Below are 27,366 nucleotides of genomic sequence, written 5' to 3' on the forward strand. Positions count from 1 at the left end.
GAGAAGGCAAAATCCTGCTCAAAAAATAAAAACATAGAAGCGCATGGAAAAACCACACTAGGAATGGAGGTGAGAACAGGGCGGGATGGGGGAAGGGTGTCAGGCAGAGGTAGCCGCGCGTGCAACGCCCCGGAGGAGCAACACTTTCCGCTCGGCCAGCTGGCTTGGCCCGCTGGGTATTCGGGCTCCCCAGGGGACCCCGCCCCCGCCCGGACCTCGGTCCCAGCCCAAATGTGGGCGTGGTCTGTAAGTTGCATGGCACCGCCCCTGGGCGGGCGCGGGAGGCGGGGCTTGTTGCGTCCCGCCCCTCACCCGGGTCCAGGTCCCGCCCCCACAAGCCCGGCTCACTGCCCTGGCAGACCCCGCCAAGCGCCTCGGAGCGCGCAGGATGCGCGGGGCGGCCGCCACCCTCCGTGGCAAGGCGAGGCCCCGGGGGCGGGCCGGGGTCACCACGCCTGCCCCAGGGAACCGCACAGGTGAGGGCTGAGGCCGAGTGGCCGCGTGCGGGGCTCTGCGCCCATTTCACAGACGGGAAAGCCGAGGGGAGGGGGTCGCGGGGCCGCACAGCCGTGGGTGGGGGCCACAGCCGCGATCTGCCCCTAGTATGAACCTCCTCGACCCTCCGCCAGCCCAACAGGCGCCCTAGCGGAGCCGAAGCCTGGCAGCGAGCAGCAGCCCGCGCGCCCCTTCCCGAGTCGCCGCCGCGCCTTGGTCCCGGGCGCCTGCGGACACCGCGGCCGGCCAAGCCTCTCCGCGCCGCAGGCGCCGGACCCCTCCGCGCCCCTCCGGGGGAAGTCGAAACCGGCCTCACCTGGCGGGCGGGCGGGCGGCGCGGAGGCGGGAGCGGGGAGCCCTCTCTGCCCCTGAGGGAGGTTGCATCTTCACGATTCCTTGGTGACCACCGCAGCTCCACTTTACAGATGGAGAAACTGAGCCTGCGAGAGGGGAGTGGCTGTCCGAGGTCATCCTATGGCCAGGCTTGGGATCGCCTCGGCTGTCTCCGAGGCTCAGAGGCCTCCGGAAGGAAGAGAGGCTGCTTTTTATTTTACTTTTAAGTGTTTGAATTCAAGAATGTGCTTAAAGAGCTTTCTGCTCCCGTGCCCAAGTCTCCGGGGTTCGATTGCTGGCCTTGCTCCTTGAATGATTCTAAAGTCTAACCCTTGTAGAAGTGGAAGCAAACCGGAACTCGGGGTCTCAGATATCCCAAAAACTTTTTTCCGTGGCCACTACCCACGAGCGTTAGGCCTGAGGGTCCTGGCTGTCTCGGGCGTTGCGGGGCTAAGGCTCTGCGCAGGAGGAAGCTGAAGCCCGGACTGGGGTGGGCTGGACCAGGTCACGCTGTCAGCCTGCAGCGTCAGGGAACTGGCAGGAAGGTGGCAGGAGGCTGGCTTCCTCTCACAGATGGGGAAACTGCGGCTCAGGGAGCTAATTCACCGAGCAGAGCTCCTCAACTCCGCAACGTGGGCGCTGACACTTGTTCCTGGCGCTGGTGGACTTGGTTTGTTTAGTTTGACTCTCTGGCAGCCTAATGTCCAGAGTCCCTCATTTGGTGTTGGGGTGATGAGCACTTTTGCTCCTGTGGTTGAGCAAGGCCTGCCCAGGGCCTGGTACTGCCTGAGGAGCCCCTTCTACTGGCACAACAGCCTGGAGGAGTGGGTGCCAATGCCCTTTGGATAGCCTTGACTTGCCCAAGGTCAGCCCAAGGCCAGGGAGTATCTGGAGGCTCTGGCATATTTGCATACAAAAGGTTGTTTGCCTTGGAATTTGTGCTGGGAATGGAGCTTAGTCTGGCACCCTGTGCTCTTGTTCATCCTCCCTGGCCCTGGCTCTGCCTCTGACCACCATGACCACTTCCCAGGCACTGGCCCCCTTGTTGGAGTTTTGGGTTAGAATCCCCCTGTGACCTGGGGTGAGTCGCTGCACCTCTGTGCCTCAGTTTCCCCATGTTCCCCAGTTTCCCCACTGTCTACCTGCCCCCAAGCTTGTGGACAGGCCCAGTGGAGCCCCGGGAGGACACTTGTTCTGGTGCAGGGATGATGCCATCATCTGGACTCCATCACTCTCCTGCCATGAGATCTCAGTTTCTTGATCTGTGAAATGTGCTGTGAAGTGAGAGGCTAGGGGGTTGGGAGTCTTTGGAGAGGATTTGACACTAAAACACCACTGGCCAGGAGTGGTGGCTCATGCCTCTAATCCCACACTTTGGGAGGCTGAGGCGGGCGGATTGCTTGAGTCCAGGAGCTCGAAACCAACCTGGGTAACATAGCAAGACCTCATTCTACAAAAAATGCAAAAAAAAAATGAGCCGAGCATGGTGGCATGTGCCTGTAGTCCCAGTTATTCTGGAGGCTGAAAGGTGGAAGGATTGCTTTAGCCCAGAGTTCGAGGCTACAGTGAGCTGTGATCACCTCACTGCACTCCACCCTGGGCCACCAGAGTGAGATTCTGTCTCAAAACAAAACAAAAACCAAAAACACAGCATGGGCGTGTGTGTTTTTCCCACCATCTTTAAAATGGGACCATTACCACCGGCTTTCCTAGAGTAGCTATTAAGAGCACAGTAGTGCAGACACACTTGTCTTCCCAGGAGGCAGGAAGTGGTCTTCCCTCATCTCCCATGAGCGCCCTGGGAGAAGGGCAGCGTGCGGGGGAGACTAGCTCAGAGTAGGAGTTTATCATGTTTGTTGTGTGACTGGCCCCTGGCCCTGCTCCCAGGTCGGCCCCAGCACTCCCTGATCTGGGAGATTGTCCAGGAAAGCAGGGTTCCAGTGGCTATAGGTAACCCCCCTGGCATCCCTGGAAGGGCCTTGGAGGAAGGGCCTGGGCGGGGGGGTAGCAGGAGGTGTGCTCTGCCGGTGCCTTCTTGGCTTCACCCCTGAACTCCTGCCCCAGAACTGAACTGTGTCCATTTTACGGAGGAGAAATTGAGACCCTGTGAATGCCTGTGTAAGTCAAAGCAAGGCGGACATGCCCCGTGATGCCTGTTTATGGCCTCCTGCCACCCATCGGCATTGACAGAGCAGCTGGTAGAAGACATAGGTTCCAGGGCCCTCGGTTTTCCACCAGGGATGTGGGGGTACACGTTCCTCATTTGGAATTAGCCCCCCTGTGTTCTGGAGGATTGTGAGCTTTCCACGTCCTAAGGCCACCCTGCTGCTCAGCCTGGAGATGGAAGGCTGCAGTGGCTCTGAAGCCTGTGCCCACCCTCCATGTGGAGATGGGCTCAAAGAGGGCAGTTGACTTACCTGAAGACACACAACCAGGGCTGTGGGCCACTCACATGTAGTGTTGGGGCCAGGCCCTGTCCCCACTGCCAGGGTCTTGGGGGTCCTGTTCTCAAAGCACCTCTGTGTGCACAAGTCACCCCCTTTAAACTCTGAGAAATTCCTCTGAAGGTTCCTGTTTCACGTTTGGGGGAACTGAGACCCAGATTGAGGTCACACAGGGACTCACTGGCAGGTGGGGATCGAGTCTAGGTGAGACTGGGTCCACAGCCTGCCTCTATCACTCGGGTGCCCTCTCTCCCACAGCCTCAGCCAGCATAAAAGGGAACATAGTTACTTTGTCGCATAGCAGGCGAGGTCAGGGTATAGGGGCTGTGTGGCGAATCCCAGGAGGGAGGATGGAAGGGCTGACCTGGGGTCCAAGGTTCTAGATAGAAGATTAACAAGTACGGATTGTTCTCAGACGCCTGACTGGCCTCATGGGCTGGGAGGATGAGGACCCACCCGGTCAGGCCTGCCCGCCTCCGTACATAAGGCCAGAGAGGGAGGAAGCGCAGCTGCAGTAGGTGGCCGGGCAGAGGCGCAGGTGCGGCATGTGGGCTGAGGGCCGCTCAGGCATCCCACAGGTGTGCCCCCGAGGTACCCATTGGCCCTCTCCACCTGCCCCTGAGCCGTGGGAGGGCCAGGCAGGGCCTCATGTGTTTGATTTTGTACCTTGTTTGCATCAAATCGGGTTTCTGTTGTTTTTCCCTCTCCTTTAAGATTTACATGCAAAGGGATCTAAAGGGTGCCAGGTAAGAAATGCCCCAGCGCTGGGCCAGCAGATCAAGGGCAGCCACAACCAAGGGCTGGGGAACAGCAGGCAGGTAGGGTGGGGCTGGAGGGCAGGACAGATCCAGGGAGGCAAGGCCTCTGTCTCCAGCTTTAGGGAAGAGACATCCTCAAAGACAGCTGGGGTGTGGGGTCCCCTGCAGGGATCAGGCACAGGAGGGCCATCTGCGGGCAGCTGAGAGTTCATGAGTATTTGAAGCAGGGGAGGGGACAGGTGGGATCTGCCTCTCAGGCACCAGGCATGGGGAGGGGCTCAGGAGGTCAGTGAGGGGTGGCCCTGGGTCCCCTGGGAGTCCTAGAGTCTCTGTGTGAGCAGGACTTGGCTGTGTGGGGGTTAGAGCCAAGGGTGATCCACCAGCTCCATCCTCATGCCTTGGTGATTTCTTGGAACGCCCCTGGGAGTTGGGTGCAGATAGAGACTTCGTAGGCCATAGCTCCTGGCACTGTGCTGCCTGCCTGCCCCATCCTGGCTGTGAGTTCGCTGTGAATCCTATGGAATCCTGGCTGTGAGTTCGCTGTGAATCCTATGGAAAGGGCTACCCCAAGGGGACAGGAGTGCAGGCTCCTACCCTTGGCACTGCCATTGTGCAGCCAGGGGCCTTGGGCAGGTTTATGGGCCTCAGTTTCCTCATCTGGAAAATGGAGCCAGCCCAGAGAAAGTGTTTCCTGACCTCCCAGGCTCAGGAAAGGAGTGCAGGAGACCCCACTGGGGCCTGGAGGGTTGAAGGTCCCCTGTATACTGCAGACTTTGGGGATCAGGGACTAAGGGCTGAAGTTTTCCTGGGTTTCATGGACCTTGGGGATTGAGGCCTAGGGTCCCAGTAGGGCTCATGTCCTGGGCTGCTCAAGCCCTGACCTAGGGAGTGACCCTGTGCACCAGATCCTGTTCCAAGGTCTCCACAGGGTAGTCCTGCTCCTCTCAGACCCAGGAGGGCAAGTCACCAGTTTTGCAGACGGAGAAGTTGAGACTGAGCCAGGTGAGAAATCCAGGTCCAGGACCTGCTGCTGGGAAGCGTCTTGTCAGGATCAGACCCTGGGAACCTATTGATTAGCCTTCCAGGAAACCTGCCCACCCAACTGGGGGCTAAGACCAGGGCATTCCCGGTCAGTGGCTTCTCTTTCTGGCAGCAGAGGCCACAGGAACATGACTTTGCCTCCCCGTGCCCTCTTGGCTGAGGGCTTAAAGGAGGTTGGACCTCTCGGCTGCTCTGAGGAGGCAGATCAGGGCTGTGAGTGTTCAGCGAGGACTCACCCTGCCCTCCCTCCTACCAGTAACTTTCTCAGACCCTCTGCTTGACTTGTGAAGGAAAGCCATTCCAGCAGTGCACTTACATTAGGACCTGGGCATGAGACCCTCCTGGTCAGCTGGCTAGAAATGCGGGGTCTGACACCAGGACTGCATTTAAGGCCCCCCAGCCCCACTAGGCACCATCCTTCTCTGCTCACGTACAGTTAGGGGGCTGGCATCAATTGTACTGGGCTTGTACTCCAAATCGTTTTATACTTTTGTTTGAGTTTTTAATTTGACAGCACATCTCGGACTTCTTGTAGGTCAGCGTTACCGCGCTGGCTGGTCCCGTTTCTTTGGTTGTGGGTGGTGACTTCACCTTTTTTTAAAATCTTTTTTGAGACAGAGTTTCACTCTGTCAACCAGGCTAGAGTGCAGTGGTGTGATCTTGGCTCACTGCAGCCTCTGCCTCCCGGTTCAAGCAATTCTCCTCCCTCAGCTTCCCAAATAACTGGGACTACAGGCGCACACTGCCACACCCCGCTAATTTTTATTTTTTTAGTAGAGATGGGGTTTCACCATGTTGGCCAGGATGGTTTTGATCTCCTGATCTTGTGATCTGCCCACCTCGGCCTCCCAAAGTGCTGGGATTACAGGTGTGAGCCACCGCACCCAGCCGACTTCACCCTTTATCCCCCATGTCTGTGAGGCTCAATGATGCAGGCAGGACAGGCTCTGGGGATGCTGGGAAGGGGCCATGCTTGCCCCCTTGTTGATGCCTTTCACTGTGACATGTAATCCACTACCTGCAGTTGCTGTCTGAGGACAAGAGCCCTCACTATAGCAGAACCTGGTGGCTGAGAACACAGGATGTGGCTTTTGACAGATGAAGTGTGAACCAAGACAAGACCTTGGTTGACCTCAGACATGCCTAGGCGAGAGCCGACTGGTCAACCTCAGACATGGCTAGTCATGAGCTCCCCACCCAGCTCAGCACAACATGTGGGCAGGCAGGGGCAGGGGCTGCTCCTCCTCCTTTTTTATTTTTTATTTTTTATTTTTTGAGATGGAGACTCGCTCTGTCGCCCAGGCTGGAATGCAGTGGGCACGATCTCGGCTCACTGCAAGCTCTGCCTTCTGGGTTCACACCATTCTCCTGCCTCAGCCTCCCCAGTAGCTGGGACTACAGGTGCCCGCCACCACGCCTGGCTAATTTTTTGTATTTTTAGTAGAGACGGGGTTTCACTGTGTTAGCCAGGATGGTCTCGATCTCCTGACCTTGTGATCTGCCTGCCTCAGCCTCCCAAAGTGCTGGGATTACAGGCGTGAGCCACCGCGCCCATCCGAGGAGCTGCTCCTTCTAAGACACACTTAGAGGAAGTCAGCTGTGAAGGTGGCCATGCTGGGATGATCATCATTTCATCCAGTCCTTGCCCCACCCTGCCTGCTGTGGTATTTGTAGGTGGAGAAGTGACCAGGGTCTTCTGGAAAAGCCGGACTGACCCTCAAACCCAGGTCCTCTGGCTCCAGAGCTGGGCCTGGCTGCCTCGGGTGCATGGGAGGCCCTGGTGGTCACATCTGTCTTGTTTGAGAGAAAGCTATGTTCCCGCGGTGACACACAGTCTCAGTAGAGTAAGTCTCGAGGATCAGCCCAGTGCCCAGACGGTTCAGCAGTGGTTAGTGTCTGGGTCCTGGATGGGGAGTGGTATGGCCGCCCCTTCCCTGGGACCCCAGTGGGTGGGAAGGGGATGTGCCCAGGGGAGTAGTTACATGTCAGCAGTGGGGATGCTTAAGGTCTTCCCCGAGCATTTTTCTTTTGAACGTGAGGCAGAGTTGAAATAATTTTTTGCCTGGACATGCACCAGCTCGATTCCACCCTTCGCATTTTGCTGTGCCTGCTTTCTCACATCTGTCTCCATCCCTTGGTCCACCCCTCCAGGCATCTCATTATTCTAACGAAGTTATCGTTTTATTTATTTATTTATTTATTTTTTTTGAGGCGGAGTCTCACTCTGTCGCCCAGGCTGGAGTGCAGTGGCCGGATCTCAGCTCACTGCAAGCTCCACCTCCCGGGTTTTTTACGCCATTCTCCTGCCTCAGCCTCCCGAGTAGCTGGGACTACAGGCGCCCGCCACCTTGCCCGGCTAGTTTTTTGTATTTTTAGTAGAGACGGGGTTCCACCGTGTTAGCCGGGATGGTCTTGATCTCCTGACTTCGTGATCCGCCCGTCTCGGCCTCCCAAAGTGCTGGGATTACAGGCTTGAGCCACCGCGCCCGGCCCGTTTTATTTTTAAAGAATGAATTCACATTCATCCATTCATCTTCTCACTGGGCAGACACAGCCAGGTGCTTGTTGTGGGTGCTGGGTGCACTCACCCTCGCCAACCTCCCCTCCCATCCGCCAACGGCTACTCCCAAACCTATGGCTGGTGGGGCCTCCTCTCTGCAAGGGCCACAGTGGACTGGGAAGCCACAGAGGAATGCAGAAGTCGCAGCTCTAAATTAAGGACTGGGAAGTGTTGGCCGCCTGGCTGCCCTGGAGAAGGGGCCACGTGGCCAGCCCGTGGCTGCCCTGCTGTGTCTGCCAGGGCTCCAGAATCCCATAGGCACCTCCTTGGCCAGAAGAACAGTGCATATCCAGATCCCAAGATCCTGAAAAAGCAAAGTGGTTTCTGGCCCTTGGGGAGTGCTGATCACGACTCTTGTCCGTGAGGTCAGGCTGCCAGTCCTCTATTCATTTGTTCTTGCATTCATTCATTTATTCATTCCTACACTGATGTCTGCGGATACGGAGCATGGTAGTTGATGAAGAGCCCAACCCTGGAGACAGAATTCAAGTCCTAGCTGTGCCACTGGGAGCTAGGTGACCCAAGGCCAGCGAGAGTCAGTCCAGGGTTATAGGAAATAGCCCAGGCCAGGGGTTAGAGCTGTACCTGGCACAGGTAATGCTCAGTGTCAGCTGTCATCGACCCAGCATCCCTGGGCAGTTCTGCCTCCTGCTGACTCCAGTCCTGCCCAGTGTCCCCTCCATCCCCCGGAAGGGCAGGGCAGCTCCTCAGGCCCTCCCCACTCTGTGTACCACCCCTAGAAATTGTGCACCCCTCCCCTGCAGCCTCCCTAATCTGAAGGGCTGGTCTGTTTAACTCTGACAGAGATAAGAAGCAAAAAAAGAGTATCTTCAGTTGCTTTTTTTTTTTCTTTTTGAGATGGAGTCTTGCTCTGTCACCCAGGCTGGAGTGCAGTGGCATGATCTCGGCTCACTGCAATCTCCACCTCCCAGGTTCAAGGGATTCTTCTGTCTTAGCCTCTGAAGTAGCTGGGACTACAGGCTCACACCACCATGCCCAGCTAATTTTTGTATTTTTAGTAGAGACAGGTTTTCATCATATTGGTCAGGCGGGTCTCAAACTCCTGACCTCATGATCTGCCTGCCTCGGCCTCCCGAAGTGCTGGGATTACAGGTGTGAGCCACCGTGCCCGGCCAAGTGTCTTCAATTTTAAATGTGCATTTCTTTAATTGACATATTTTCCCCATGATTCTTTAAACAACTTTACCGGGCTATAATTCACATACCATACAATGTACCTATTTAAATCATAGAACTGAGTAGTTTTTGTAGATTCATAGATACGTGCTACCATCACTCCAGTCAATTTTTTTTTTTTTTTTTTTTTGAGACAGAGTCACTCTGTTGCCTTGGCTGGAGTGCAGTGGCACAATCTTGGCTCACTGCGACCTCCACCTCCTGGGTTCAAGTGATTCTCCTGCCTCAGCCTCCCAAGTAGCTGGGATTACAGGCGTCCACCACCACACCTGGCTAATTTTCATATTTTGAGTAGAGACAGAGTTTCACCCTATTGGCCAGGCTGGTCTCAAAACTCCTAACCTCAAGTAATCCACCTACCTCGGCCTCCCAAAGTCCTGAGATTACAGGCGTGAGCCACCACGCCCAGCCAACCCTTGGTATTGCCTGTCTTTTTGACAGACTTCTTTGTGGTTTTGATTTGTATTTTCCTGAAGGTTAATAATTTTGAGAATCTTCTTGTGCTTATTGGCTGCTAACTTATCTTTTTCAGAGAAATGTCTGTTCAGATCCTTTGGCCATTTTAAAATTTTGTCGTCTTATTATAATTGAGTTGTAATAATTCTTTATATGTTCTAGACACATGCCTCTTATCAGATACATGATTTGCAAGTATTTTCTCCCTATTGGTAAGTTGTCTTTTCAGTTTATTGAATGTGTTCTTTAAAGCACAAACATTTTTCATTTTGATGAAGTCCTGTTTGAATGTGTCCTTTAAAGCACAAACATTTTTCATTTTGATGAAGTCCTGTTTTTCTTTTTCTTTTGGTGTTTGTCTTTGGTGTTAGACCTAAGAAACCATTGCCAAAGTTCACAAAGATTTTCCCCTCTGTTTTCTTCTAAGAGTTTCATAGTTTTAGCTCTTACTTTTAGGTCTTTGATTCATTTTAATTTTAGTATATGGTATGAGCTAGGGGTCCAGCTTCAGTTGTCCCAGCATCAATTTGTTGAAAAACTATTCCTTTCCCATTTAATTATCTTGGTACCCTTGTTGAAAATCATTTGACTGTAAATGTAAGGGTTTACTTCTGCATTCTCAGTTCTATTCTGTTGGCCTTTATGTCTGTCCTTATGATAGTACCACACTGTTTTGAGTACTCTAGCTTTGTAATAAGTTTTGAATTTGGTTAAGTGTGAACCCTCCAGCTTTGTTCTTTTTCAAGAGTGTTTCGGCTATTCTAGGTCTTTTGCATTTCCATATGAGCTTTAGGATCAGCTTGTTGATTTCTAGAAAGAAAGCAGCTGGATTCTGATAAAGATTTTGTTGAATCTGTATATCAGTTTGAGGAATACAGTAGATTCAACGAATACAGTAGATTCAATGAATGCAGTAGATTCAATGAATATAGAAGATACAATGCTATAGTAGATACAATGTATCCAAGGGAGATACATTCCAAGACCCCTCAGTGCATGCCTGAAACTTCAGATACTATATACGTTGTTTTTTTTTCTAAACACATGTACCTATGATAAGTTTAATTTATAAATTAAACACAGTGAAAGATTAATGATAGCTCGTAATAAGTTATACCAATTATAACAATATATTGTAATGAGAGTAATGTGAATGTGGTCTCTCTCTCTCTCTAAATATCTTAATAGACGGTACTCACCCTTCTTGTGATGATGTGAGATGATAAAATGCCTACATGATGAGATGAAGTGAGATGAAATACATAGGCCTTGTGATGGAATGGGAAATTCCAGAAATAATTTGTAAGTTTTACACTGTGAGCCACTCTGGGTATTTTGACGAAATCTCACCCATCCTGCTCCACCCCGCCTGGGATTGCTGTGAGTCACTTAGTAGCCCTCTGGGTTATCAGATCCCCTGATACTGCAGTGTTTGTGTTCAAGCAACTCTCATTTTACTCAATAATGGCCCCAAAGCACAACTGTTGTGAGGTAACTATTTTCTGATTGTGGAACCACCACCGGTAACTGAAACCATGGAATGTGAAAACAAGGATAAGGAGGGACTACCATAATATGTTGCCATCATAACAATATTAAGTCTCCTGATCCATGAGCATGGGACGTTTTCCCATTTATTTAGGTCTTTAATTTCTTTCAACAACGTTTTGTAGTTTTCAGAGTTATGTTTTGCACTTCTGTTATTAAATTTGTAACATTCTTTTTGATGCTATTGTATAAAATGTTTTTCTTAATTTTCAATTTGCTCCCTGCTACTGTACAGAAATACATTTGACTTGTGTATGTTGACCTGGTATTCTACAACCTTGCTGAACTCATATCTATTTATAATAGCTTTTAGTGGATTTCTGAGGCTTTTCTACATATATACAAAATCATGTCATCTAATGGAGATTGTTTTACTTCTTCCTTTTTTTTTGTTTTTGTTTTTGTTTTTGTTTTTTTGAGATGGAGTCTCACTTTGTTGCCCAGGCTGGAGTGCAGTGGTACAATTTCGGCTCACTGCAACCTCTGCTTCCTGGGATCAGGCGATTCTCCTGCTTCAGCCTCTCAAGTAGCTGGGATTGCAGACATGTGCCACCCACACCCGGTTAATTTTTGTATTTTAGTAAAGATGGGGTTTCACCATGTTGGCCAGGCTAGTCTTGAACTCCTGACCTCAATTGATCCACTGCCTTGGCCTCCCAAAGTGCTGGGATTCTCAGGTATGAGCCACCATGCCTGGCCGAGCCATTTGTCTTTCTTTTCTAACTTCCCCATTTTGTTGTGATTTTTGTCATTGGCTTATTAATATCTAAGTGCTGTTTATGTAGAGAAGATACAAATCTCCTATTACATATATGTTACAAATGTAAGAATCTCAGACGCTGCATCTAGTGGTGGCTCCCTCCCTGCTATCAGTGGGCATTTGGGCAGGTGAGTCCACCTCTTTGAGCCTTATCTGTAATAATGCAGATAAGGAATGCGGGGTGCTCTTGAACAAAATATTCCATCCATACATGCATTGTTATTGTTAGTAGCTGTGCGAATGCTGAGGATCTATGCATAGACAGGGAGCCGTCAGAATGACCCTGCCCAGCCAGAGGCTGGCCTTCCCCAGATACTGAAGGGGCAGAAAGGATGGGGACAGCCCAGGGATGAAGAGCCAGGTGGCTGCGGTTGACCCTGGCAGAACCACAAACTGGCTATGTGACCTCAGTGTCCCTGAGCCATGGTTTCTGGGGCTGCAGAATGGGGGAGGCAGCTCTTCCAAGGACAACATGGCTCCTGCCCTCATGTGTACCAGGCACAGCCACCTTCCAGATGCCTTCCAGACACCTCATTTCCTCCACATTCCAGTCCAAGGTGGGCACAACAGCTGTGCTGACATTGACGCCGGGGCAGGCTCCCTTGCCTGGGCCCCCAAATGCGTGTGGTGGAGGTGGCCTAGGAGCCCCACAGGCTGGACCTCGTGTGCTCGTTTATGTACTGTCGCCCGACAGCTGCTGAAGCGCTCAGCACAGAGTACAGCCTGGGCATTATTCTTCCTTCTATTATTATTGTTGCTGCTGATATTCCTACTTTTGTTATTGTCACCTTGGGGCCCCGAGTGGGCCAGGCAGAATCCCAAGCGCTAAATAAGGCACTGGGCTGAGACGTGTTGCTGAAGCTTTGTATCAGATTTGAGCCAGTCCACTTAACAAATCCACAAAAAAACAGTGGCCTAACTCCAGTTGGAGTTTATTTCTCTCTCTTCTTAGGATCCGAGAGGTTGCTCTGCCCCTTCACACGTCCACCATCTTTGCTCCCTGTATTAGTCAGGGTTCTCTAGAGGGACAGGACTAATAGGATAGATGTATATATAAAGGGGAGTTTATTAAGGAGTACTGACTCAAATGATAACAAGGTGAAGTCCCACAATAAGCTGCCTGCACGCTGAGGAGCAAGGAAGCCAGTCCGAGTCCCAGAACCTCAAAAGTAGAGAAGACAGTGCAGCCTTCAGTCTGTGGCTAAAGGCCCGAGAGCCCTTGGCAAGCCACTGGTGTAAGTCCAAGAATCCAAAAGCTGAAGAACTTAGAGTCTGATGTTCAAGGGCAGGAAGCATCCAACATGGGAGAAAGATGGAGGCCAGAAGATTGAGCCAGTCTAGTCCTTCCATGTTCCTCTGCCTGCTTTTAGTCTAGCCTCACTGGCAGCTGATTAGATGGTGCCCACCAGATTAAGGGTGGGTCTGCTTCTCCCAGTCCACCAACTCAAATGTTAATCTCCGTTGGCAACACCCTCACAGACACACCCAGGGACGATACTTGCATCCTTCCGTTCAACCAAGTTGACACTCAGTATTAACCATCACACTCCCCAATGCAGAATTGGCACAGCATCTATGCTCACACCTCATTGGCCAGGTTCAGTCACGTGACAGCTCCCTGGAGGGCAGGTTGGGAAATGTAGTTTTCAGTGGTGATCACATTTCCAGCTGCAACTCTGGAATGGGGAGAAGGGTTACTAGAGGCATCCACAGCCAGGAGTGGGAATTAGAGTGGAAGCTACCCAGGATGAGGTGAGATGGGCAGATGCTACCCCCTGGGCTTGGCCATCAGGTGGGGCTCCCGACACAGTGTGCAGGGTCCCAGTTCCATCCCTACCACATTCCCACTGAGTGACCTTGGGCATGTCACTGAGCTTTGCTGTGCCTCAGTTTCCCCATCTGTAAGCTAGGGGTAGACCACCCTCCTCATAGGGCTATAATGAAGTACAGCACCCATTAGGCCCCCAGTGGTGTTTGTGTTAGATCAGTCCCTCCCGCATCCCTCCCAGAAAAGTACACAAACCATAAGCCCCTCCCACACCTCTTCCTCCCTTACTAGCAAGTGTCGTCAGGGCAGAATCTGTGTAGCCTGACCTTCCCAAAGTGGTGGGGCATGTCTGCCTCAACCCCTGCTGAGGGCCACCCCTGCCTCCACACTCTCACCCTCAGCATCTCAGCTTGTTAAGGCCCTAGGGTCCTCAGTGACACAGAGGCCAGGGGGCAGGGGGACCACTGGGTGCTGCTGGGGAGTAGGTCAATGTGACCTGGCCAGCTACAGCCAAATGCCATCCTTTACTGTCACTGCCATGGCACAGAGCCTCTGGTAACCTCCACTTTTGCCAGATCCCAGACCAGATTTCCGGGCCTGGCCTGAAGCCCAGCTCTGCTGATGCCCATTAATAGCCGTGGCACACATGGCTGGGGCAAGGGGTGGTGTGACTTCTCTGAGCCTCAGTTTCCCCCTAGATGGGCTTGTGAATTCAGATGTGGGATAAGAAATGGAGTGATAGGTCTTGCAGATGAAGACCTTGCCTGGGCACACAGCCAGCCCACGTGACTGTTCCTGGGCGGACGTGAATAAATCTGAGGGATGGTATGCAGCCTACCTCAGATGTCTTTGGTAAACATTTTAAAATTAGAGTCCACAGAGTTTGCTGGCAAATTGGTTGTGGATTGAGAAAGTAGGTTTCAAGGTTTGGGGCCCAAGCAACTGAAGGATGGAGGGACTGCTGATTTAAATTGAACTTATAATAGGAGAAGCCACATGGTGAGCAGGTTTGGGGAGCTCAGAAGCTTGGCTAGGTCTCATCTCAGGCTCGGTGGGCAGTGAGACTTCCATGCCTGGCACCCGGGGCACGGTCCTGGCTGGAGACACAGCACACAGAGGACAGGGGAAGGTCATAGCAGGTCAGTGTGGAATATTGAAGTCCCTCAGACTCTGCATGCCCCAGTTTTTGTCCCCGCCATCACCCCCATCTCTGGGTGTCAGGCTCTGCCTGTGCAGAGGGAGACAGACACAGAGATGTTTAGGTGGCCCTTCACCACTGCTGTCTCCGGTCAGTCTCTGCCTCTGCACATGCCATGAATCAGCACGGCCTGCTGTCCCTGTTCTTTTTTTTTTTTTTTTAATTTGAGACGGAGTCTCACTCTGTTGTCCAGGCTGGAATGCAGTGGCGCAATCTCAGCTCATCGCAAGCTCCGCTTCCTGGGTTCATGCCATTCTCCTGCCTCAGCCTCCCGAGTAGCTGGGACTACAGGCACCCGCCACCACACCCAGCTAATTATTTTTGTGTTTTTAGTAGAGACTGGGTTTCACCGTGTTAGCCAGGATGGTCTCAATCTCCTGACCTTGTGATCTGCCCACCTCAGCCTCCCAAAGTGCTGGGATTACAGGCATGAGCCACCGCACCCGGCCTGTCCCTGTTCTTTACCTGTGATGCACCAGCGGTCCACTGTCAATGCCCAAAAATCAGGACATACCAGATAAGCAGGAGGAAGAGCCTCTTGCATCTGGACACCAGGAGACCTGCTCGAGGATGTCTTTAGCAGTTTCACTGAACATCCTTGAAACCCAGAGGCAACTCAGATGCGGGGAACAGGGACACACACTGAGGCCCATCTGCACAATGGAACACTTCACTGCTGTGAAAAGTAACCAGCTGCTGATACATGCATAGCACGACAACTCATATACATTGTGTGTGCATATGAATGTGTGTGAAGTTAGACCAGAGCCTCCTTGTCTGGTTCTCAGTCTTCCCTCAGCATAAGAGCTGTGTGACTGCAGAAAGTGTTGTAAGACCCTCTGCCCGGTTTGCTCATCTGTCGATGGGGATAATGATGGTTCTCCTTGGGTAGGCTGCTGTGCCGATAGATGATGGCACATGTAAGGCAGGTGCAACGGCGTCTAGCCACAGTAATCTTCTCAGTCCCAGCTGTTGTCATCATTAGAATTTTATAAAAATTCTTGATTGCTGCTGCATCCAGAGCATCTCTGTGTCCTTATATAAGAACGTCACTGGCCAGGCATGGTGGCTCATGTCTGTAATCCCAGCACTTTGGGAGGCCACGGCGGGCAGATCACGAGGTTAGGAGTTCGAGACCAGCTTGGCCAACATGGCGAAACCCTGTCTCTACTAAAAATACAGCAAATTAGCCAGGCGTGGTCGCACACGCCTGTAATCCCAGCTACTCGGGAGGGTGAGGCAAGAGAATCGCTTGAACCCGGGAGGCGGAGGTTGTTGTGAGCTGAGGTCGCGCCATTGCACATTCCAGCCTGGGCGACAGGGCGAGACTCCGTCTCAAAAAAAAAAAAACAACAACAAAAAAAATAAGAACATCACTGTAAGTGCTCCCTGGTATTTTACCGTCTGGATGGACCTGGGTGAGGGAATCATTCCCTTCTGCGGGAGACGTGGGTTGTTTCAGCCTTTCTCTATTACGTATGGTTCTGAGGTGGGCTTCCCCATAATCTTGGCAGCAGATTCTTTCTTTTTTTCTTTTTCTTTCTTTCTTTTTTTTTTTTTTTTTGAGATGGAGTCTTGCTCTGTCGCCAGGCTGGAGTGCAGGAGTGCAGTGGTGTGATCTTGGCTCACTGCAACCTCCGACTCCCCTGGTTCAAGCATTTCTCCCACCTCAGCCTCCCAAGTAGCTGGGATTACAGGCATGCACCACCACACCCAGCTAATTTTTGTATTTTTAGTAGAGATGGGGTTTCACCATGTTGGACAGGCTGGTCTCAATCTCCTGACCTCGTGATCTACCTGCCTCGGCCTCCCAAAGTGCTGGGATTACAAGCGTGAGCCACCGCGCCCGGCCAGCAGATTCTTATTTCCTGTGGCTGAGGGTGCATATGCAACATAGGGTGCTTAACGAATTTACCAAACGCTCTGCAGAAAGGTTGGATCTGTACCCCAGCCCGGGTACAGGGCTTCCCAGGCCCTGCCAACTTGCACATTGTTTTCTTTTTGCCTTCACCTCACTGATGCAGGAAAACTGAGCTCTCCCTTGAATCAGCATTTCCTCAGTTGCCTGTGGGTCTGCATTTTTCATGACTGTGGGCCATTGGTGTCCTTGCGAATTGCTTGTTCACACATTAGAACTTGTTGTTTTTTTTTTTTAAAACGGAAAATTCAGTTTTCATTGATGTGTAAGACCTCTTTATAAATTAAGACTGTCGAACCAACCTTTGTCCTGTGCTTTCCAAATATCCTTTCCCGAATTTTTCACTGAGTTGGTTGTTTTCCATTATTAGGGAGCCTCAGAAGCTTTTGCTTTCTGCTTTGTATGCAGTCAAGTCTGTTGCTCTCTCTCTGTCCCTCTTTTTTTTTTCGTTCTGATTTCTGCCTTTGGAACTGTGTTTAGGTCATAATCAAAGGCAATGCCTCAGTGTCTCAGGGAAGGTATATTTGCTTTTATTGTCTTCTAACATGTGTTTCTTTTTTTTAACGCTCCAATCCTCAACGTCTAGAGTGTACTTCCTGGAGGGATCCAGCTCTGCATTGTCCCTGGGTCTGGATGACCCCATGTGACCTCTAGAGCATCCAATGGCCTTTGGAGCTGCATCCTGCCCCTGTGCTCCCCAATGCTGTGCCAGCTCCTCCCTCCAGGGTCCTGCCCAGCCCCGCCCTGCGTGCCCACCCCCCATGCCTCACACCTGCCTCTCTCCCCAGGCACCTGCGCTCAGCTGCGGCTACCCCCGCAAGCCACCTTCCAAGTCCTTCGTGGCGATGGTGCTTCCGTGGGGACCGTGCTCATGTTCCACTGCCCCTCCAACCACCAGATGGTGGGGTCTGGGCTCCTCACCTGCACCTGGAAGGGGAGCATCGCTGAGTGGTCTTCAGGGTCTCCAGTGTGCAAACGTAAGGACCCCTCTCTCAGCTCGGTAGCTCTGGGGGTGGGGGATGGCCCCAAATCCTGTCATGGGGATGGTGCAGGTGGGGATGGCGCGGGTGGGGATGGCACGGGTGGGGATGGTGCGGGTGGGGATGGTGTGGGTGGGGATGGCATGGGTGTCTACTCACAAGGGCTGGGCCAGTGTGTAGGATCCCATTCCCAACACTGACAGCCTGCTTACATATCAGCAGCCAGCTGGTGGCCCTCAACCCTCCCACTGCCATGTTGGCAGCGTGGACCCGAAGCCTAGCAGTGGGCCTCCAATCCTGGCTCTGCTACTGACTTAGCCCCTCACTGCCAAGAGGCTGTGCAAGCTCTCTGAGCCAGCACGTTTTCATCTGTTAAGCAGGAAACTATGTTCATTCATTCATTCATTCATTCATTCATTCATTCACGTACACGTGGACATGGCAAACTTTAATAGGATATTTCATGTATCAGGAATGCTAAGTACTGGCAACACGGAAGGTCACGATGTGCCTGGCCCTGGAGCTCCCAGTCTGTGGGAGGAGATGGTTTTCTGGTTGTATTTGTTGTAAAGGTGTTGGAGGGTCCACAAGGTAGTCCCTTTTCAGTGCCCAGAATGGCACGTCCGGAACGAAGCCATGTGTAGTATGTTCATGTGTTTTGTGCATGAAAAGGGCTCAGAGTCAAAATACAGTTTGGCAGCTTCTGGGTTTTTATGCTGCGGGACTTCTCAGAATCTTTCAAATGTCCACATGCTGGTGATTCTCTGAGAATGCGAGTGTTCGGATTAGCTTTTGAGAGGCAGAAAACCCAAAATGCTAGGATTAACTATGATGGAGCTCAGCCTTCGGGGTGGGCAGGCAGGCCTGTGTGGGCTCCATGGCAGTGGGAGCCAGGCCCATTCCCTGGCATGGCTCTGCTGGGCATGCCCTCAGCCTCATGATTCAAGGTGGCAGCAGCTGTGTTCCAGGCAGCTGTTATGGGGTGAGGGGCCCCGGGGCCAAAGGGCAGGCCCCAGTATCTCAGGGAAGGTTCTTAGAAGTTGTCCCACATCACTTCTTATCCTCCACTGGCCAGAACATGGTCCTGTGACCACTGGGAAATGTAGTCTTCATTCTGGGTGGCCAGCATCCACTAGGGAGCATGGGAAATGGGGACCAGGAGACAGGGCCGTGGCCCCTACTAGGGGAGTACATGGTGTTGCTCAAATTAGGATTCTGGGGCCTTTTTTAGCCAGAACATCCAGTAGAATCTGATGGAACTAGTGTTTGGAGCATAGCTGAGGTCACACAGCAGATACATAGTATTTTGGGCCTTCCTGGAAAGTAACCTGAGAAGGAATGTAGGCCCCCTGAAGAATGTTGCCACCTTGGGGCATTGTGAGAACCCAGACCATGGACTGGGCAAGGCCTCCTCAGCACTGTCTGTTGTCACCTCCTCTCTGTGGCCTGCCCTTCCTTCATTCCTCAGGCAGGACTCCATTGGGTAGGAGCCACGTAGGCCATCACTCTGAACTCTCTGCCAGAGCTCCTCTAACTGGCCGCTCTGCAAACTCCTACACACCCTACAAAACCCTGCTCAAATACCCCCTTCAATTAGCCACTCTGCATACTCCTACACACCCTACAAAACCCTGCTCAAATACCCCCTTCAATTAGCCACTCTGCATACTCCTACACACCCTGCTCAAATACCTGTTTCTTGGGGAGAGTCTTCTCTGATAGCCCCACCTCCAAATATAGTTTGCACAGATCCTTGCCTCAGCCCCCAGCACCTCACTGCCCCCTTACCATGCAACAGGGCTCACTGAGGGCTGCCCGGGCTCTGTACACACCCAGGCCCTGCCCCTACCACCCCTGAGATCCCCAACCCCTGGGCCAGGCAGATCTGGGCAAACCTCGCCCAGGAGCCGTGGTTGTCTCCCACACAGTGGTGCCACCACACGAGACCTTTGGCTTCAGGGTGGCCGTGATTGCCTCCATTGTGAGCTGCGCCATCATCCTGCTTATGTCCATGGCCTTCCTCACCTGCTGCCTCCTCAAGTGCATGAAGAAGAGTGAGCAGCGGCGCTCCAACAGGTATGGTGGCCTCATGGTCTCAGGGTCCTCCCGGGAGGCGCCTCTTGGCACCATGGGAGGAGGAAAGGGCAGAGTGTTTCATGGGAACCCCGGCACTGCCCTCAGGGCACGCACCCGTTCCTACCACTGCTCTGAGCCTGCGTCTCACCAAGTGCTGCTCCTGGCCCATGCAGCAGCCACGGGCAGCATCACAGCCGGGGAGCATGTGGGCCTCCGAGGCCCTGCTCTTAGGCCAGGCCATGGGTTCATGGGGGATTGGTTTTTTTTTTGTTTTTTTTTTTTTTGAGACGGAGTGTTGCTCTATCGCCCAGGCTGGAGGACAGTAGCGTGATCTCAGCTTGCTACAACCTCTACCTCCTGGGTTCAAGCAATTCTCCTGCCTCAGCCTTCCTAGAAGCTGGGGTTACAGGTATGCACCACCACACTTGGCTAATTTTTTGTATTTTTCGTGGAGATGGGGTTTCACCATGTTGGCCAGGCTGGTTTCGAACTCCTGCCCAGGTGATCCACCTGGTGATCTGCCTCCCAAAGTGCTGGGATTACAGGCGTGAGCCACCGCGGCCAGGCTGGGATTGTTTTATTCTTAAACCTGCTACACATATGCAGTATGCACTCTGCTGTGTTAACGGCCTGCAGGGCTGCCACACACGCCCCCTAAACCTTGAGGGGGAGTCACTGTCACTGCAGATGGAGGGCTGGTTAGCTGTAGCCCACCAGCGAAGTCCAGCTCCCTGTCAGGTTTTTTCCCCGTGGTAATTTATTATTTTTTTTTGTTTTTATTTTTTATTGTGGTAAAATATCAATACATCAGACTTACCTTTTTAACGCCTACAGTTCAGTGGCGTTAAGTATGTTCCTGACGTCGTGCAGCCATTAGCACTGTCCAGCCCTAGAACTTCCCACCACCTGTATTTGTAAGTAAAGTTTTATTGGAACACAGCCATGTTCATCGTCTACTGGTGTGTGGCTGCTTTTGGGCTGCAGCGGCAGAGCTTAGCTGTGGGAGAAATCATGTGTCTCACCGCACCTAAAACATCCACTGCCCAGCTCTTTGAGAGGTTTGCCAGCCTGTGCTCGTCCTGCAGACGGTGCCGTGGGCCTACATGGAGTCCGTTTTCACCGCTGTCGGGGACACATGTGCATGCTCAGAGTCCTTCCTCCCAAACTCTCCTCCAGGTCAGCCCAGCTGTGGTCCCAGCTGAGAGATGAGGACTTGGAGACAGTGCAGGCCGCATACCTTGGCCTCAAGCACTTCAACAAACCCGTGAGCAGGTCCAGCCAGGCGCACGACAACCACAGCTTCACCACGTGAGCCCGGGTCTGGGTGGGGGGCATGCTGGGGGACAAGGGGTCCAGCTGGGTCAGGCCCCGGGCCACCTGCTGCTCCCACAGGCTGAGAGCCTGAGAACACCTGGCCCACCCAGAACCTTAACTCCCATCTCTAAAACAAGAGGCTGGGGGTCCTTGCAGCCCTCTGTCCTGACGAACATTCTAGGACTCAGAACTGCCCCCCGGATTGTTTTCATCTGGAGGGTCCATCCTCCAGGGAAGCTGAAGCTTCTACACACCTGTGTTCCCTCCACCCACACCCAGCGGGGCTCTACACTGAGCTTCAGTCACTTGCTCTCCCTCCCGTGCTCTCTCCCTCTCCTTTCTCTCTCTCTTAATACACACATACTTTTTTTTTGCCCTGAACCAATACAAGGACATTCTTTTTCTGAGTCCAGAAATCTAATACTGATTGGCCAGGCGTGGTGGCTCACACCTGTAATCCCAGCAGTATGGGAGGCTGAGGTGGGAGGATCACCTGAGGTCAGGAGTTCGAGACCGCCAGGCCAACATGGTGAAATCCCATCTCTACTAAAAACACAAACATTAGCTGGGTGGTGGTGTGTGGCTTTAATCCCGGCTACTCAGGAGGCAGAGACAGGAGAATCACTTGAACCCAGGAGGCGGAGGCTGCAGTGAGCCAAGTTTGCGCCATTGCACTCTAGCCTGGGCAACAGAGCAAGACTCCGTCCCAAAAAAAATAAAAACCAACAGAAATCTAATATTGATTGCATGTGGCCTGTCGAGTGGAGAACGTCTCAGTGTGGTGAGCAGCATTGAGCGTGCCTACCCATTGGTCCATAATCACACGCAGCGCTCAGCTGCCAGGTCTCTGGGCTCCTTAAATGGGTATGGGCCTTCAGATTTTCATGGTGTAGTCCTCTGAGGGCTCCAGGCAGAAGTCCTGTCTGGATCTGTCTGGGGTTTCTGTGTGACCAGGGCCCATGCAGAGGTCCTGTCTGGATCTGTCTGGGGTTTCTGTGTGACCAGGGCCAGCTGTGCACTTCTGGTACAGGGCTGCGTGTGCAGATCACAGACATGGGCCAGGCCGCCCCAAGACGCCACATGGAATGAGGTCTCTTGGCTGAAGCGAAGCCCCCCAGATCCCTCCACTGTCAGAGCCTGAGGAAGGGGCTCTGCAAGCGTCCCTCCACTGTCTCAGCTTCCTCCGACTCGTGGTCTCAGCGTGCAAGGGTGATCCTGCCAGATCTGCTCTTGCCTTGGGCATTACGGAATGGTGATTTTGTTCATTCTGTTGCACTTCTGACATTCCTTCTATCAAGGATGAGGATGAGCTGTTTTTTTCTTCCCTTTTTTTCTTTCGATTTTGTTTTGTTGTTTTAGCATCACATGAACTCATGAATATTCTTTTCTGAAACTTTTATTTTGGGAAAAGTTCACAAATACACAAAAGTAGAATATCGTCACGGATCTCCTGTCCCTGCCTCCCGTTCTCACGGTTACCAGCTCAGCCAGGCCACCTCATTCATGCCCCTTCCCCTGTTCCCCTGCATTATTTTCAAGCACACTTTTTGTGGGCTCCAGTTGTTCTTGGCAGTGGGAGCTGTGCCAAGCCATGGCCTGTGTCCTTCTGATCCATCCCCATCAGTGTGTGAGGGCTTCCTGCCTTGCACAGGATGTCCCAGGCCCATCTCGTGCTTTCTGTGCCCAGCTCCGCGGTTCGCCACTGCTCCAGGAGCCCTGTTTCTCTGGGTGGAGAACAGCGCTTAGACGCCGGGCTCCGGGAAGCCATCGAGACGACATCATTGAGCTTGTGTTCCCTTCCTTCAGGCCCTCCCGCTGGAGCCTTTCAAGCCTGCAGTGCACTTGGTCCCAGCCCTCATGGCCTCACTGTATGACTGTAACAGCTCCATGCCTCGGTGTCCTCATGTGTAAAGTGAGGATTGCAGTAGCGCCCACCCTTTCAAGTTGTTGAGGTTACCTGAGTCCAGGTGTGTGCCTCTCTCGCCAGGCCCAGGGGCGAGCTCAGTGAATACTGGCTGTTAGTGTCGTTGCCACTCTTACGACCTTATGCAGACAGGGAAACTGAGGCACAGGAGGTGGTGATCTGTGCGGCCCTGGGTTGCACACCCCATGCTGGGTCTAGCCAACACCTGCAGGGAAGGAATTCACCTTTCTGTCTCCTTTCCTGGTGCTTCAGGTGTGTATTACATCAACACGGATGTAGCAGAAATGCTGCTCTCGAGACTTCTGCACTTAGCAACACGCTCCAGGTCACCATGGTGGTCTGAGGCCTCCAGGCTATCATTCCTTACAGCAGCCCATTATTCCAAAGCTTCCAGCATCTGCTAGACTGTCCCCTGCTGAGTGGCCAGACGTGGTCAGTGTCTTTTTGCTTAGTGCTGCTTTTCTTTTCAAGACCACAACTCTTGGAGGTGATCCTAGGACTCGATTGTTTAGGCCCAACAGTCTGAATATTTTATGACCACATTATTTCCCTGGGAGCTCTGGTACGAGTGAGTGTGGCCATGTTTTTCTGGTAACTGCATCATCACTGAGTGCTGACCATTTGTTTATCATTTGTTTCTTACAGTAGCTACAAGTTGTGTGGGTGGTTTCCGTCAGCATTTCTTTGATAAATGTCGAGGAAGAATGTTTTCTCCAGCCTTGGCTCACCAGTGCCATTGCTGGCATTAGTCATTTTCTCATTTTCTCTGCTGAATTACCTCCTAATGTTTTGTTCCATGTGTTGTGGGAGGGCACCTGACCCATCGATTGGCTATAAATTTATTAGGCCTCTTTCCTTTTTTTTTTTTTTTTTTGAGATGGAGTCTCGCTCTGTTGCCCAGGCTGGAGTCTCGCTCTGTCGCCCAGGCTGGAGTGCAGTGGTGCGATCTCGGCTCACTGCAAGTTCCACCTCCCGGATTCACACCATTCTTCTGCTCAGCCTCCCGAGTAGCTGGGACCAAAGGCGCCCGCCACCACACCCGGCTAATATTTTGTATTTTTAGTATAGACAGGGTTTCACCGTGTTAGCCAGGATGGTCTCCATCTCCTGACCTCATGGTCCGCCCACCTCAGCCTCCCAAAGTGCTGGGATTACAGGCGTGAGCCACCATGCCCAGCTCCTCTTTTTTTTTTTTAAGACAGTCTCACTACGTTGCCCAGGCTGGAGTGCAGTAGTGCTATCTCGGCTCACTATAACCTCCGCTTCCTGGGTTCAAGCAATTCTCCTGCCTCAGCCTCCTGAGTAGCTGGGACTACAGGCGCGTGCCAGCATATCCGACTAATTTTTGTATTTTTAGTAGAGATGGAGTTTCACCATGTTGGCCAGGATGGTCTCAAACTCCTGGTCTCAAGCAATCCACCCGTCTCAGCCTCCCAAAGCGTAATCCCAAAGTGCTGGGATTACAGGTGTGAGCCACCATGCCTGGCCCCCTTTCCTTTTTATTTTAGTTTTGTTGGGGCCATGGTGGCTAATGCCTTTCCTTTTGGGTAGTGAGATATCCAAAGCCAGTTTCAGAGCTCCTCCATTGCCCCACCTGTGATCCCACTCCCCATTACTGAGACCACATCATCCTGTGTCATAACTGGGAAAAGTGGAATGGGGGAAGGAATAATTGCCTCTCAAGGCAACATGGTGTCCGGGATGATGGCAGCCACAGCTGCTGCTGCTGCTGCAGGGGCTTTGCTGGCCAGAGGGGCTCCCAGGGGTGCCGTTTGGGGCCACACGTCTGCCTGGTCCCAGCGCCACAGACACTGTCTCTTCCACTGCAGGAACTTGCACAGTATGTGGTCGGACGTGCGCGTCCCGTCCAAGAGTGACCACAGATCTGTGTACAGAGCTGTGTTCACCTCCCAGGGGAGTGAGACAGCCAGGGCGGGAGGGAGGCACCCTGACAAGGCTGTGAGAGGCTGGAGGAGGTCAGCTTGGGGGACTCTGATAGTCAGCTCAAGAGGCAGGAAGTGGTGGTGAGGCTGAGGGGGGTTGGGAGGGGCACGCTTCGGGCAGAGCCCTTTCCCAGAGCTCTCGCACACATGGGGACCTCGAGCACTCAGCCCAGCTTCGTGGGGACTCAGAGAAGCCAGGTCCTGCCCAGGACTTCGCAGCCAATGGAGGCAGAGTTCCCTGAGTCCCCAGCCCTGGGCCCCGGGCTGCCAGGCAGGATCCTTGGGATCTGCCTGTTCTGGGACTGCCCACCCCTCAGGCAGGGCCCAGGCTACCTCCATAGATGGTAAATTTCCTTGAGCAAGGTGAGGTTTGCCTCTTGACCTTGTTTTTATTTCATAAGTACTTCTCAGAAGTTGCAATGTGACAGGCACTGTTCTGAACTCTTTCAAATATTAACTCTCTTCACCTAGGGGTGGGTACTACTTTTATCCCATTTTCCAGGTGAAGAACTGTCAGATTAAGAAACCTGTATAGACTCCCACACAACCAGTCAAAGAGGCTGGGTGAAGTCAGTCTGGCTCCTGGCTCCCCGAAGCTCCCTTTTGTCTCCACCAGTTATTGATTCTTTAACTTACTCATTGCATAAGCAGATCATTTCTTATTTCCTACTACTTACTAGAGTTTTTCTGAGAATTAGTTGTGGGTGGGAGCTGTGGTCCAGGAAGGCTTCCTGGAAGAGGTGATGCCGGAAGTGAAAGGACTAAGACAGCCTGCTTTGGGAGGGGAGAGAGACAGCCTCTGAGAGGAGGAAAGGGCAAACGGCTGGAGGTGGGAGCCGCCAGGCAGCCCACATGGAGCAGAGGCCAGTGTGCGTGGAAGCTGGAGATGGGGCAGGGCCAAGGTCTGGTCAGCCTGGGGAATGGCTTGGTTTTTGTCTGGGGGGTGGGAGAGCCACGAGAGGACTGAGGGTGGAGCAGGTGGGTGATCCAGCTCCTGGCCACCAAAGAGGCAGGCCTGGCAGGAGGGACGATGTCTTCCCCTTGACCTCCTTCTCCCCAGCATCCCTCCTCTGCCTGGGACGTCCCAGGCCCTGGCCAGGCAGCTGGGTTTCTGGTGGTTTCTGCACACTCTGAGTGAGTCCCAGGAAGTCCCTTCCCACACCTTAGAGGGGCGAGTGTCTGACTCCTGGGCCACACCCTGGTTATGTGGATGAAGGACCCACTTGCCAACAGGGCCCAGCAGGGAGATGGAATGGCCTCTGTGCACCTTAGGGTGCAGGGCAGCTCCTGGCAGGAGGAAGCGAGCTCCTCAGTGCTCAGGTCGACAGTTGCCCCAGGCCCACTGAAGGCCCAGGGCCTGGGTACCTGGGAAGGTATGGAGTTGGGGGTTAAACCCTGTCTACACTCTTTTGCCAACTCATGCCTCCTCTCTCCACAGAGACCATGTTGAGAGCACCAGCAAGCTGGCCAGTGTGACCTGCAGCGTGGACAAGGACCCTGGGATCCCCAGAGCTCTGAGCCTCAGTGGCTCCTCCAGCTCGCCCCAAGCCCAGGTGATGGTGCATATGGCGAACCCCAGACAGCCCCTGCCTGCCTCTGGGCTGGCCACAGGAATGCCACAAAAGCCCGCAGCATATGCCCTAGGGTGACCGTGCAGTGAGGCTGGCGCCCATGCTCCACAATGGGAGGCCAGACTCACCCCACCAGCCAGTCAGCTGCAACTCCACGTGAACTCCACATGCGTCCAGCTCGAGACTAATGAGTGGAATCAGCTTCCAGGTGTAGGGACCCCTTGGGGGGCCGAGCTGACATCCAAAGCTGAGGACCCCAGCGGGAGTGTTCTGTTCCGACATATCCTGGCTGTAACGAGTTTTATAGTTATGGACTACTTGAAACTACTACTGAGGGTAATTTACCAGCTGTGGCCTCCCACTAACTAGTATTCCTTTAAAGAGACTGGGAAATGTTTTAAGCAAATCTAGTTTTGTATAATAACATAAGAAAATAGCAATAAACTTCTTTTCAGCAAGTACAGATGGCTACCTCAACATCTTCCTCCACAGGAAGGAAGCTTCCAAGGAAGGACCCATGGACGGTTCTGCATCTGTTGTCTGTAAAAGTGCAGATGAGGGGTATGAAGTAAAACTACATCATTATATGTAATACTGAAAAATATAAAGGTTGGTTGATGTTAGAGTCTGCAGAGGAGACTTCCCTTTTTTTGGTTTTCAGGACTAGTTTCTGTTCAACTCTGAAGAAAAAAATCTGGTATTGATTAGTGAGGAAGGAGTGTACTGTGGCGTGACTGACGTGTCTTAGTCACGGCCAGGTCTCCTTGGCCAAAACAGGTCCATTCAGTCAGTCAGTGGGGCTTAAGATTTTATTTCACAGCCATAGCACCCCCATGTGGCAGCTTCGTGGCCTGGGCTTCCTCACAACATGGCAGCCAGTGTTCAAGGTGGAGTTGCAATGTGAGCACCAGGTGGAGGTCATTTTGCCTTTCAGGTCCCGGCCTCAGAAGTCATGCTGTGTCTGTTCACTGGGAGTCGAGTGGGCCTTCTAATCAAGGGGTGGAGAGTTGGACTCCCCTGCTAGGTGGGAAGAGTGCTGACTGGTGAGAAGACAATTGGCAGACACACTTTATAACCATCAC

At 52.7% G+C, this 27,366-nt stretch overlaps 1 protein-coding gene across 6 annotated transcripts; it reads left to right on the forward strand.

Moving 5' to 3' along the window:
* The first annotated feature begins 333 nt into the window (after nucleotides 1-333).
* On the forward strand, nucleotides 334-26,749 carry SUSD3 (sushi domain containing 3). 6 transcript variants are annotated; one of them, XM_025359639.1, is made up of 6 exons: nucleotides 334-476; nucleotides 10,473-10,586; nucleotides 17,265-17,453; nucleotides 19,385-19,532; nucleotides 20,709-20,840; nucleotides 26,152-26,749. In XM_025359639.1, exons 2-6 carry the CDS (start codon nucleotides 10,538-10,540, stop codon nucleotides 26,360-26,362), a joined length of 729 nt encoding a protein of 242 aa, XP_025215424.1. In that variant the 5' UTR covers nucleotides 334-476; nucleotides 10,473-10,537; the 3' UTR covers nucleotides 26,363-26,749. The 6 variants fall into 6 exon arrangements, with proteins under 6 accessions (XP_025215424.1, XP_025215423.1, XP_025215422.1 ...); XM_025359638.1 differs by lacking the exon at nucleotides 10,473-10,586 and having other exon boundaries at nucleotides 340-476; nucleotides 26,152-26,387; nucleotides 26,640-26,749; XM_025359637.1 differs by lacking the exon at nucleotides 10,473-10,586 and having other exon boundaries at nucleotides 340-476.
* Nucleotides 26,750-27,366: the final 617 nt, after the last annotated feature.

This window comes from Theropithecus gelada, chromosome 15 (genome assembly GCF_003255815.1).
Source record: "Theropithecus gelada isolate Dixy chromosome 15, Tgel_1.0, whole genome shotgun sequence".
Lineage (NCBI taxonomy): Eukaryota > Metazoa > Chordata > Mammalia > Primates > Cercopithecidae > Theropithecus > Theropithecus gelada.